The following is a 14,212-nucleotide window of genomic DNA, read 5'->3' as shown; positions in this document are numbered from 1 at the left end:
GTCCTGCTCTAGGAGACTTCTGTCATCCGCTAGGAGTTGAGCTGCTATTCTAGCTGTCTCCCTTTCTTCTTCAGTTTCTGACATTTTACTGTCAAGAAGGGTTTTTGTTGCAGATCAGGTTTCCACGGAAACAAAGATTAGATGCACAATATTTTGGAACACTGTATCCTTCAACGTTGAATAAACCAAAAACCATACATAGGAGTCTCCTCCTACTAAGTTTGGCGGATTTAACCTTTCACCCACTCCAGACGTCTTTGGAGTTTTATGGGAAAAAGGGGTCTGTGTGAAAAAGCACGACTGAGTTACTCTAATGTCTTGCGTTAGATTTATCGCCTATCCAAACCGTTGGGCGCCATGTAGTGTAGTTCCTATTTTCCCAATAGGCTCTGCGCATTGGAATAATATCTTCAATAGTATAGACGTAGGACTGTGGTTAACTAGGTCTTCTACTGACGATTTTAGACTTAGTTATGTGTGCCAGCTAGCTCAGAGTTCACTAGAAACTTTCTCGAATAAGCGAGGAGGAGTTTAACCTCCCTGGATAGACAAGAAGGGATTTAGTTTCTGACAACCATAGAACATGACAACTTTGCTCTCCCCTAATCAAGAGTATATCTCTAGAGTCGTGTGAAAACAAAAGACAACTATTTTACTCAGTCAGTACGTGCATTCTTAGTTTCACCAGTTTGTAGAGAAATAAGAGATGGGCGTGTTTCAATAAAAAGATGTTATTTATTGATCAGTCTCTTTTCTCATACAAGGGAAATGAATCGCTATTATTGCAAAACTTATAGTTAAGTAAAGTGCATACAGTAAAAACAGAATTATAAAATAATACTGTAAAAGCATTGATATGGTTTCTTAGCCATATGATACTTAAAATGGATAAAAGATATACATACATATATACATTGACTAATCGTTCTCAACTGGTGCTTCTAACTACGCCTACCCCGGTGTACCTGACCTAAGCCTAGTACGTGGGCGGGAGTAAATAAGTAGCAGTTTAAGTTAAGTTTGTTTTGCCAAGGATCTGACTCAAGAATTCTCTGTAAGGGGTTAGTCAGTTCAGTACCTGGGATTTAGAAGGCTGGAGGGTTGGTATCTCTGTCTCAGGACTCGATATCCCAGTTACCCGCGAGGGCGGCTGGAAACGCCGGAGGCTTGATTTCTCTGCAGGAGAAAAGGCAGCGTCTCTCAGCGCGTCAAAAGGGAGGGGCAGCGTCCGTGGGCTTTTCTGCATCAGCTGGGCTCTCCGGCAAGTAGCGCTGCTCCAAGCTCGTCACCACCGTGTCTCTGCTTAGGGCAGCGTTGGTATATTTATACCTGAAAAGGTGCCGAGTTTGACGTAAGGATGGACATAAGACGTCAGTAAGAATGTCATAAGGACTGGTCGTTCTTACATTCTTTTCAGGAGTTCTCGAGCGAAATCAAAACAATAGCTGCGGGGGATTTCCCAGGTCTGCTGGAGGTTTGATTTGTTTTGAGAACTCGGTGTGCTTTCTAGGGGGCTAGAGGGATAGTGCTTGCTTAATGTGACAGCATGCGCTATGACCTAATCTGAAAACGGGTTTCTGTGCCGTTGTATGGACATTAGTGAATTAATAACCGGACAAGGGTCAGAAATAGGAGTATCAATATAGGTACCTAGATAAACACACTACACCTCAAGGCCTCGCTAGAACATAAAATGGAGGCCCTCACGATTGAAGTCAACTTACTCCGAGCGGACCAGAATAAAAACAGTGAGCGTGTCAAGCAAGTGGAGCTGACAACTGCGAGCCTTGTGGATGATACCTCCCAGCTCCAAAGGGATGTCAAGGAACTCCAAAAGTTTCAGACCAATGCGGAAACTAAGCTGGACGATTATGAAGGGCACTTATGGCGAAATAACGTGCGTGTCCTTGGGGTCCCTGAAAAATCAGAAGGGCAGGCCACTGACCTCTTTGTAGAAGACCTCATTTTGAAACATCTACAACCCAAAGGGCTTGGGAAATTCTTCGTCATTGAAAGAGCCCACATGGTCCCGGGAGGCTGTCCGAAGCCGGGAGCCCCTCCACGTCCGATCCTGGCCAGAGTCCTAAATTTTGTGACTGGGATGTGATACTCCAACATGCCAGAGCAGGACCCCCACTCCGATACGACAACGCAGAAATAACTTTCTTTACAGACTTTACCCAGATGGTCCAAAGACAAAGACGCTCCTTCCTGGGGATAAAATAAACGCTGCGAGACAAAGGATACAAGTATACCATGTTGTTCCCGGTGAGGCTCCGAGTGGAGGCTGACGGAAAGGCCTGGTTCTTCGAGCGCCCTGAAGCTGCAGCGGACTGGTTGGAGAGTCGCTGAACACCAAGTCATTTCTTCATGGCCAGCGAAGTTGGTGGGTGAGTTTATTACATATTGGTGGAGTTGGGGGACCCATATTGAGACATCTGAGACTCCTGGCAGATAAGATGAACCCTTCTTCACTTGTGTCCCGGACTGATAGGCACTCGAGGCCTCTTACTATAGTATTATCAGGGAGAGGGAGGGGGAGGAGACACCACGTTTCCCGCTTTCTTCATTTAGTTAAATGTGTGTGGGCGACAGGCACTCTGCTAGTTGTGTCATGGGCAGTTTGAAGCCCAGAGAGTGCAGGGGTGCAGGGAGAGGCGTGGTTGGGATGGGTTGTTTCAGTTTCAGATTTTTAAATTGTTTGAAGTATTTGCTTTGTCGACAGCATTACACGATTATGCACTATAGGAGCAGCATCGCTATACGAGTCTACATGGGTACACAGTGGGACATGGGGATTAAGAGCCTCAGCTGGAACGTCAACGGTCTAGGGGGTATAATCAAGCATAGCATGGTCCTTCAGTACATGAAGAGGCAAGCCCCAGACGTTGTTCTCCTACAGGAGACACACTTGGTTGGGAATATGTGTAAGGCTATGAATAGGGGAGGATATAAGCTGGTGGCGCGCGCTAGATTTACTATTGACCCGTGGGGAGTGGGCATATTACTTAGAAACTTGTTTTCCTTTGTTCTGCACTCCACATGGTCCGATAATAGGGGCAGATATATAGGTATTTCCGGTCTTTGGGAGGGCAAAACCGTCACATTTGTTTTAATATATGTCCCCCCTGGCATTCCTGTTGGGGGAGACTTCAATGCGGTGGTGTCTGTACTCTGGATCGTCACCCTACGTGGGACATCAGACCCGCTCATCGATGGTTGCCTGACTTTTTAGACGTCATGGGACTAGTAGATGGTTGGAGGTCATATAACCCAGACAGGGCTCAGTATTCCTACTTGTCTAGTGCCCATCACAGTCTCTCTCATGTTGATTATATACTTGTTCCTGCTGCTCTTGCACTAGACATTCGAGAGATACGATATCTGAGTAGAGGTGTTTCGGATCATACACCAATCTGGACGCAGGTAGTCATGGGCCAGAGGAGAGCGGGGAAGATTGCCCCCATTAACCCATGGTACCTCCAAGACCCTGACACCCGTAAGAAAATAGTCCAAAGTACAGACCTGTACTTTCGTGAAAACGAGGGCAGGGTGGAGTCCTCTCAAATATTGTGGGAAGCCTATAAGTCCGTGATCCGCGGGCAAGCCCTGTCACTGATCGCAGGCAAGAAAAAAGAGAAGCATAAAAGAATTGATAAAGGTAGAGGGCGACGTACTCAGAGTAGAGAGTGATTTAGAAGAATCAGTTACCTTCGAGAAGCTGCACCTCTTGCAGCTCAAACAGGATGAGTACAAAGCCATTGCGACAGAGCCAAAGTCCAAGGAAGGGAAACACAAAACAGGATCTACAAAACTGGGGACAAGGCAGGGAAATTGATAGCATGGCTAGATAGGAAGGAATGGACTAGCCGCTTGGTCCCTGAGCTTCATGTAGAGGTAATTGGCCTGGTTACTGATCCTCCAGGAAATCGCTGACCAATGTGCTGAATACTACCAAACGATATATGGTACGGAAGGTATATACTCATTTGAAGAGAATTGCACTCTGATCCATGATATCTCACTACCCACACTGGCAACCAACGATAGGCAATATCTGGAGTCTGACTTTACTAATGAAGAGGAAGCCCAATCGAAACGAGAAATTCCTTCTGGGAAAGCATCGGGCCCCAAAGGCCTGCCAGTTTAACTCTACAAACTTAGGCCAGACAAAATAGCCCCATATCTCCATTCGATGTTTAATGAAGCAGGGACAAGGGAGTTCTCCCCTTGGACCAAAGGATAGCCAATATAGTGGTTATTCATAAGGAAGGGAAACCCAGAACCAGTTGTACCTCCTATAGGCCGATGTCCCTGCTCAACGCAGGACCCAAAATCCTCGCAAAGATCCTGGCGATCAGGTTGGTAAAGGTGATAGATAGTTTAGTGCATCCCGACCAACTGGGTTACATGCCGCACCGTAATACAGCCTTGAACCTGCGCAGAGTACATGGGGTATGGGGCAGTGGACACCATTCAAGAGCCGATGGTCCTAGTCTCACTGGACACCACCATGGCTTTCGACATGGTGGAGTGGCCGAACCTGTTCGCTGTACTGGATAAGATGGGTTTTGGGCCCTGCTTCGTGAGTTGGGTCTGATTATTGTACTCAAAACCCATGGATCAAGTAGTGGTGAACAACCGCTCGTCACCAGCTTTCCAATTGCAAGGGGCACAAGACAGGGATGTCCGCTGTCCCCCTTATTATTTCTCTGGCCCTGGAGCCTCTCGCTGCGTGGATCCGCAAGGACCCAGTAGTTCATGGTATGCGCTGGTCACCAGATTGGGAGGACAAAATATACTTATATGCGGATGATATTCTGCTGTATTTAACTTCCCGATGGCTTCCTTGATATGTTTATTTGATATCCTAGCAGTGCTTGGCAGATATTCCGGCTTTAATATAAATCGAACAAAATCGGTAGTCTATGTCCTACTACTATGATCCTCCTGCCCTTCCAGGGAACTGCCCACCCCAGATAGCGACTGAGGGCTTTCAATACTTGGGAATCTTTGTCTCTCTGAGTCCTCTGACCCGTTTCACACGCAATCTCCTACCACCTATACAAAGATTGAAAAAGGATATAAAACATTGGAAAGCTTTGCCTCTCTCATTGTTGGGTAAAGCTGCCCTTTTTAAAATGAAGGCCCTGCCCTGCTTTCTTTACGCCCTGCAGAATATGTTAGACCCAGTACCAGCATTGTATTTGAAGGAAATAGAGAGTCTACAGAGGGATCTTCTGTGGGATGGGAAACCTTGTATCGCACTGACCAAACTCACCCTGAACTGGTTTGATGGAGGCATCAGCCTCCCCGATATTAAAAAGTATTATTGGTCAGCCCAATTGGTGGCCATCAACCAGGGGACCTATGGGAAATTGGGCGATCCAGAATACACCATCGATAGATGGATCCTCCCCGGGGAGACTATGGCAGGGCACTTTATTCCAAACCCGGTAAACATCACTTATCCGGGCTGACGGCGCATGCAGTGCATGTTTGGCATGTAGTGAATAAGTATCTGGGGTGGGAAGGGTGACTTACCCTGGCAACCCCTCTTTGGAACTCCCAAAAGCTGGGGTGCTTGTGGAAAACCAAGGGTTTCGATAAATGGGATCTGATTGGGATATCCCAGATTTAAGATCTCTGGGTCAGGGATGCAATTGTCCCCTTCACCTCACTCCAGACACAATATAGCCTGGCAGACACAGAACGTTATAGATATCTACAGGTCCGCCATGCCCTTCACACACACCTTACTTCGAAATCTGGCCTCCCACCTGCCTCCCCATTGGAAGATAGTAGACTTGATGGCAATCAGCCAGAAAAGAATATCTCACTGATAGATAAAAAGCTAATTAATAACATGGAAGATCCACTTCAGTCGCTCAAAGGAAAAAGAGAGAGATGGGCTGGAGCTAGACGAGGAAGACTGGCAGGTTGCAGTCTTCTCCCTGAGGGAGGTGGCGATCCAGGCACGACTGCGGTTGGTACAGGTTAAGATTCTCCACAGAGTATACGTGGATGGCCCCAGAATGGTGCTTATGGGTAAGGCAGAGAGTGGGGCGTGCAGACGTGAATGTGGGAGGAAGGGCGTACCTTTTTCCATATTTTATGGGAGTATGAACATGTACAGACTTATTGGGAAGCGATACACCGCACACTTAGCGAGGTCCTAGGGATGGAATTGCGCCATGAAGCACGAAGATGCCTTTTGAACATCTGGGAGCCATCTGACCTCAACTCAAGCACTAAGCAATGGGCAACACTAGCCGTAATGATTGCAAAAAGAAATGTTGCGCAGAACTGGGGGGCCCGTCAAGTGCCTAGGATTGGGATATGGAGGGATGATACAGACTGGTGCATGTTATGCGAAAAGTCGGTCTATATAGCCAGAGGATGTCCCAGAAAATGGAACAGGGTCTGGGGATCGTGAAACTCTTACAGGGGAGACATATGCACCCCGCCGGCAGTGCAAGAAGAAGACGTACACCTCATGCCCCCCTAAGTGTTGTACATATTGCACTGTGTACTAGAAATTCTGTTTACTAGTTTAAATGCCTGATATTTATGCGGTCCCCTAATTGTGTATAATAATCGCTTGATATGTCTATGATCTATAATAAATAAAAAATAAAAAAACATTGCTGTAAGAGAGAAATAGTGACAGCCTACCCTGCATACCCTCATGAGCGGTCACTATTAAAAAGAGTCTGTGGTCAAGGTTGTAAAAAAAAATTGTAAATTGATATTGGTATAGCGCACTACTCGCCCGCAAGGGTCTCAAGGCGCTTGTACGAATACCGCTGTGGAACCCATCCTGGCTTTCCTTGTGAGGTGTCCACTCCTGGGCACCACCAAGGTGGAGGCCAGGCATCCTTAGCGTTGTGGGGGCCGTTGTGGAGATTAAGGAAGCTATTGCCCAGAGTTGCAGAGTGGGACTCCATGATTGGAATAGGCACCGAGGCGAGAATTCTCAGGTCCGTGGAATTTTGAGCCCAAGACCCGCCGAGGCTGGGAATTGAACCCTGGTCCCGGGCTAGACCTCTGCATCAGGGTCTGCCACTCTAACCATTGAGCCACACTTCTCCACCAAGGTTGGGAATCTGACGATCACCCACTCCTGGAAAGGTCACAAAGGAAACTTTGTCAGCAGTTAATTGATAAGTATATTTAGAAGGAAATCCTTGAGGCAAGGAAGTACCATCCCAAGATACGGTGATGGCAGTTAGAATATCATCATCCATTTTATTTTATTTATTCATTCACAAAATGTTTTGTATAGCGCAAACATGATCTTATCTGGTATCAGATACAAGAGGTGCGACACAAAAGCGGGGAGACAATTGTGGCAAAGCAACAGCAGTGTACAGCAGTAGCAACAGGTACGTAAAAACAAAATAATGGGGGGTATCATAGCCATAACATTGCAAAATAACATAGGTAGTCAGAGGTGCAAATCAAGTAAGGCCAAGGCTAAGCTTTTAGGTCAGAGAAGTACTCTGTAACGCTTTCACTACCCTTTGAAGGACTCTGTTGATGGAATCAGTCTAATTTCCATAGGTAGGGAGTTCCCCATACTTTGGGCAATACTTGAGAAGGCTCAGTTGTAAGTTTTCATATTTTTAAATTTCCTTGGTTTAAGCAACAAGGTACTGGAGCTCCTGGAGGAGCTGGTACTGCCCGAAAGAACTATCTTATTTGCAAGGTACAGAGGAGTGTTGAAATGAAGAGCTTTGTCGGTCATGCACTCAAGTTTTAGTGGTATCCTTGCCTCGAATGGTAGCCAATTTAGAGATTTCAAATCCGGGGAAATGTGATTGGTTTTCTTGGAGCCTGTGATGATCCAAGCAGCAGCATTTTGTGACGCTCTGTGAGGGGCAGTCTGTACCTCGGTACACCACAGAGGGCTGCCCTGCCATATTCCAGACGTGAGATGACTAATGCTTGCACAGCAGATTTGTAGTCATCAGGGGGAAGGAAGGGTTTTAGTTTCCTTAGGATGCTCAGTTGAAAGTACGCTCCTTTGGTAGATGCGCTGAAGTGATCTTGCATGTTCAAGTTCTTATTCAGCACTATTCCCAGGGATCTCATAGAGTCTATGATGTGTGGTGTGCATTTGAGAGCGGAGAGATTTTTCATATATTTCTCCTCGATGGGGGCTTGCTTGGGCGGTGAGATAAGGAGAAATTCCGTTTTGAGGGCATTCAGTTGGAGATGGTTAAAGGTTAACCACTTTTGGGTTTTGTTCAGGCTTCTGTTGTGTGTCTTGATATCGTCAGGAGAAGAGCTTCTTATGTACAACTGTTGAATGCACTACGTTACCTTTCCCAGTGCTCACTAGACAGGGAAAGAAAAAGGTTTGTTGTATTTGGAAGGGTATTTCAACTTGCAACCTATCCTTTCATGCGTTTATTGAGATCTATTTCTTAGCGTGCTACTCCTGTGCTCTTTTTACCAATTCCTGCCTAACAGAATACATGAGACATCATCCCTGAACAAGGAATTCTTGTGCATCTTGTCCCACAACTAAACCACTTCAGTATCCCCACTGTGTCTTCTTTTCCTATGAATAGTTCTGTACATTGAACAAAAATTAAAGGGGAGGGTGGCAATCTCATCTAGAGTTATTGTTTCTCCAGGAGTCACTATCACGTCTACTTATGTATCACTGTGCTTTAAAAGAGCTTTAAGGAAAGGCCAACTTATCCTGATTACAAATTTATAATCAGATCAGCCGCACTTAGGTGTTAGTTTTGTGACAAATCTTTCCCTTCTTGTAGTAGGTGTTCCTCTAGGCGATTTATATATGTGAGGAAGAGCAATGGAGCCATCACACAGCCTTGGGGTACCCCTGGAGATCGAAGACGAGAGTTTCCCATTCTCCAATCTTAGCCACAGTGTCCCAGTGTATCCTAAGTAAAAGGTCAATCAAGGCTTGCTCAGTCCCCATCTCCTCCAAAATAACCCATAGTTTGGCTTCGTTAACCCTGTCGAAGGCACAGAAAAGGTCCCTAAAAAGCCAAATGAATGGAACCTTTCCTGGCCTTGACATATATCCTCACTTTTAACTGCAGGTTAAGGCATTTTTCTACAGTGCCTAACCCTGGAGGAAAGCTGTACTGTGCTCTAGAGAGAATCTGTTCGCCATCTAATCATTCCTCAATTTTCATAGTTAAAATTCTACCTAATATTTTAAGGGAACTTATTAGGCAGGAGATAAGCTGGTAGGAAACGGGGCTATGTTTATTCTTTTTTTTTTTTTTACAAATTGTCACTACCACTGCCTATTTCCATAATCATAAGATTTTGTATCCCTGGGGATAGAGGGAATCTGAGGATGGCAGAGATTGAAAGATATTTGGAAAGTGAACCACCCCTGCCTGAACTGGAATAAGAGAATCCATCTGGAGCTTTTGGTATCCTGAGAAAAAGGGGTGGTTAACAACCTTCCAAAAGGCTGCACTATCCTTAGATTTGCCTTCATTTTTCAGACCCTTTCATGCCTTCCTTCTGAGCTCAGATTTCCTAGTCTCCAGAATTTTGTTAAATGACCTTCTAGCACAGATTATATCTTCCTTTGAATGTAGTTGCTTTGCTAAGGCTAATTTGAGACGTTTGTGAACTATTGAACAAGCATGATGAAACAATCCCTGTGGGGGTTGGTTTTTAGTAGGCTTATTGATAGTTAACGTCTTATGAATGGAGGTGCAAAGGGAATTAAAGGCCCCTAAAACATTCTCTGGGGCTTCATCAGGGGCAGCTAATGTTGCTATTTTTAGACTATTGTCCTTAATTTGCCTGAATAGAAATTCCTCCTTATCCACATTGTCCCATTTAACTCTAATCTCTTTATAACATGTAGCTTTTACAGTCAAATACTCCTTGTACCCTGTAATGTCATGTAGGTATAGGTCAAATGTGGTAACAAGTGGATTATGGTCACTTAAACAGGAAGCTACTACTTCATGATCCCCTAATAAAACAGTGAGATCTGAGGACATTAGCATAAAAGTGGTGATTCTGTTGTCCTGAAATCTTTGCAAAAACCAAGTTTCTAGAGGCTGTCTCTGCACATGAGACATGTTTGAAATGTACCGTATCAAACCCTTCCTGAATTCTTAAACCACAGAGCGAAATATTACTTTTACTGCATGTTCTGCGGTTAAAATGTTCCACTCAAATAAATAGAACCTCCTTTGTGTGACCATCCAGGAATTTGGACACCCTAGCTTCAGGTTCATCTATTGCGCAAGTAGCATTACCATCAAAAATTGTATTCTAGTAATTCATCAATAAGACGTCAAATTAACTTTTCATCTCCAGGAACATCAATTAATAATATGAGTTGAAATCTAATATTTTAACATTGAGTTTAGTTATTTTAACTGAAATCAAAATAGCTAAACCCCCTTTATCTCTACTTGACCAAGGCGGAATAGCTGTGCTGCACACACTTGCAGTAACAACCATTCAAATTAAACTCATCGGCCCAAGTTTCTTGCAATCAAATAATATTAGTATTATTTATGGATGACCTTCAGTCTGCATTTAACAATTTCTTACTGACAACTGCAAAGCTCCTCAAGAGGAGCCTAAGAGATTGGTTGGAGTCACTTTCCTGCCAACTAAGCAGCAGGATTTCCCGGGGGAGGGGGGGGGGGGCACCTCGTTTTATGCTTGCATTAAATCCCCTTCTGCACACTCAGGAGTGGTCATACGGCCTGGTGATACAGGCCTATTACGATAAAAAAAGTCAGTCCAAATCTCTTAAGAAGAACTTTGGTGTTTCCACATTTAGAAACTAGACTCTTACTAGGATTCTGAGGGGCCGTTGAAACAGTTCTCATATGGGTGGGTCCAAATGGCCTATAAAAGTAACCCAGGGGCAGAACCTGGATTGTGCGCAGTACTGGGTTCTGTTTGTTTTCTGTCAGAGATTTTACAATATAAGGTGATTTAAAATTCACCATTACACAGTAGCCCCTGATTCCTTTTTGTTACTGCTAATCCAGGGGGTTCTTCTGACCATAAGTACATCCGATGAGAGGTCGTTATACCATTCAGATTTTGATTTTAACCAGTGGCTTGTCTTGTTTTTATAGCAGATAAATCTGCATTCACCGTAGGCGGTAAAACCGAAACAGCTTTCTGGACTATTTAATAGTGCACTCTGGGGGAAGCTGAGGGTAACCATTCTTGCCTTTACTATAGGCCTACCTTCGCAAGATTTTACTCCAGTATCCTCTGGGTCGGAATTGGGCCTCTTTGCAGTAACACAATTTGTATTGTTGATGTCAAGATCAGAACACCTAGCCTCTTGAATTATACCAGGCCTTCCCTTGGCCTGGTAGGCTCCTTAGAATACATAATTTGTTTGACGACCCCGAAAATTACATGGACATGGAACGGGGGCCTTTAGCTCCCTTAACTTGTTACTAATTTCATTTAGTTTCCCCCACATTGCTGTACAAAATTCTGAGAGCAGAGCCTTCAACTTTTGTAAATAGTTTGAGACATGGGTCACTAGTCGGAGTTCCAAACCTGACAGTTCTTTTGAGGTTAATTGTCCTGTGTTACTGGTTTGTTTCTTTCCCGTGCCTTTCACCTCATCCCTTTTAGTTCCCCCTACTCTGCTGAATGCCCCATCCCCTTCTCTTATCATGGCACAGTCCGTTTTCTTTCTCTTGGGAGAGGGGAGGAATGGAAATAGTGTGTTGCTTCAGGAGGTCTCCCCTTGTGGCTGAACTCCCTTCAAAACTTGCAGATTGCACCAAGGTTACACAGTTTAATCTCCTCTCCCAATCTCCTTATTGCAGTCAGATTTCCCACCACCACTTCCTCCATCAATAACCGGGCATTGGGGTCTGAAGCCCTGGCAGAAGGTAACTTTTCAGATGCATCAATCCTTGTTTTTGTATTTAATTGAATTATTTTATCTATTCATGTACACTGTTATGGCTTTTTAGCCAAATAAAGTTTGATGATAAGTGTTAGTTTTGATAACCTTTTTAACACATTGAGCGATTCTCCTAGTGTTGCGAAAGGTTTGGTGGCTCTTCAAAACCTGACTGATCAATGTTTACTGATTCTCGTAGCACATTTTCTGATTTGCTAGATGTTAGTGAGTAGCCTGCCTTCAGCGTTTAGGAGTACAAGCATATCTCTGCTGTGCTCGGTGCAATCTTCATCGCAACGACCAATGAGTTGCATAATTTATGTGGAAAGGCACCAGGGCAAATGTTTTATAAATCCTGCTTTTAAACCTATCTTGGTCTGAGGGTTGGAGTTGTTCTTTTGTATCCAAAGGCTCTCCTCGTCAATGTTGTTGGTCTTTTTCGGCAGTTGGAAAGCTTTCAGATGTGTGTATTAATCTTCCGCTCTCTCTGCCCCCTCCCCCCCCTCCCCCCGTGTAGAGTCCCTTGTAATAAGTGCAAAAATGCCTACATTATGATTTCATTGAATCACTTAATTTCCTCCATGTTGTTTGGGATCACATGGATGTATTTCCTTTTCATTTTTCTTTGAATCTTAACAATGTTAATTAAAATAATTATTCCCCCTTTTCATAGAATCTTTGTTTGCATCAGGAGGGATGGGTTGATCGTTTAAGTGACTCTTATCAAGCCAATTTTGCCTAATATCTGACTAGCATAGATATGTGTTTAATTGTAGAATAGGACCTTGAACTGTGAAATCACAAGTAGTTTGAGATTCCTTGCTACAGTGGAAGAATATAATAGTATCATTCCCTCCTCATAGTCGCCTGTACTTTATCTTGAATCTCATCAGGTAGAGTTTGTTGTTTATTTTGCTTTTTCCAGGCTAGTAGTTTTCATCTGCCTTCTCTAACTCTAGGTTGTGAGTACCTATTGTTTTTTCTCTGGAACTTCAACTCAAAATCATGCCTATGTGTGGGCTATTTCTGTTATTAACGGCCTCCATCACTGGTTTAAGAACTTGTCTCTTGAAAATGGTGTCTTGGACGGTATCTTGGAGCAATATTATGTAAGTGTTCTAACATTATGGTGTTGCTTGAAAATTCTACTCTAGTCAGTATCCTCCCATTCTAATAGAAAGATGATGTTTTATCCAAAATGCTGCATGACCTCTGATCTTTCCCAGTACTTTTCAGGTCCACTTTGTGACCTGCATTCTCACCTCATTTTAGACCCAGCATCTCACCAAATAGAATCCAGAGGAACTGCAACAAGTCATCCTCCATGTTATTTGTATCATGTTTCTCACACCTGTGTCATCTCTGCGGTTGCTAATTGTGGCCCTGGTGGTTCTTTCGTTGGGATTTGAATTAACTTTTTCATCTAGCTTTGAATTTGGAGAGATCTGAACTATTCTGCAGTCTTTTGGTCAAGGCCATTCCTAATCCCACATATGATGCTCTCAGGCTTTTTTTCATGTTCACTCCTCCATTACTCTGACAAAATAATCTAGGAAATGTGTATCTTGTAAGCACTTTAGAGAGACACAAACTCTTCTTCTTGTTTGGCATTAACTCTCTGCCATCAAGCATGTGGTGAGTGCTCATGTCTGTGCTCTGTGTATACACATTATTAACTACTTTTCTGGATGTACCAACTACTCCTCTATATTTTGATCCTAGGACAATTAACTCTCTACTGCCTATCAGAGAGGGCTCGTTGCAGATGTATACACTTTGGCCCTATCGCCGCTCCTCAGTATAACTTTCTGTAGGTTAAAGAAATCATAAGCAGGCATACATGTTGTACTATATGGTATCACTGCCCTCCCTTAATTATTGTTTCTTTGGTCTTATAATGCCAACAAGATCCTCCTTCTTAGGTCCTGGAGGTTTACATAATTTGAATTGATTTTTTAGAGAGATAAATAGCTCTCAGATAACATTTGGAACACAACATATCAACACCTGTCAATTCTGTCGGGGTAGACGCCAGAATCCCTCCAGAAAAGTCAGTTAACTCGTAGCATAGTGAATTATTGCAGCCTTGGGAAAACTATATTCATCTAGAGGAATTCAATTTCAATATTTTTTGTGCATACAGTCTGGATGTCTGATGTTTATACATCTAAAATACCAAGTAGAGGAAAATTCCAAATTTTTCAATACATTGCATCTTGTCAGCCGATATCAGCATACATCCAAGGTTCTAGCAGACTGGTCCACCAAATTGATTAGTTATTAACAGTGTTAAAGTATCCTTCTGTTTGGTTA

General features: G+C 43.8%; 1 protein-coding gene across 7 annotated transcripts in view; it reads left to right on the top strand.

Annotated features, from left to right (window-relative positions):
• Window positions 1-14,212, top strand: part of KATNB1 (katanin regulatory subunit B1) — a 637,584-nt gene that overhangs the window by 441,539 nt on the left and 181,833 nt on the right. For 3 of the 7 annotated variants that reach the window (XM_078671466.1, XM_078671467.1, XM_078671465.1), the window contains one exon: window positions 11,820-11,885. The exons of the other annotated variants lie outside the window; for them this stretch is intronic. In XM_078671466.1, coding sequence (XP_078527592.1) covers window positions 11,820-11,885 — 66 coding nt within the window. The remainder of the gene's footprint in view (window positions 1-11,819; window positions 11,886-14,212) is intronic. 7 annotated transcript variants of the gene reach the window in all.

Source organism: Lissotriton helveticus, chromosome 12, assembly GCF_964261635.1.
Source record: "Lissotriton helveticus chromosome 12, aLisHel1.1, whole genome shotgun sequence".
NCBI classification, from domain to species: domain Eukaryota; kingdom Metazoa; phylum Chordata; class Amphibia; order Caudata; family Salamandridae; genus Lissotriton; species Lissotriton helveticus.
This window is presented reverse-complemented; position numbering and strand designations above follow the sequence as displayed.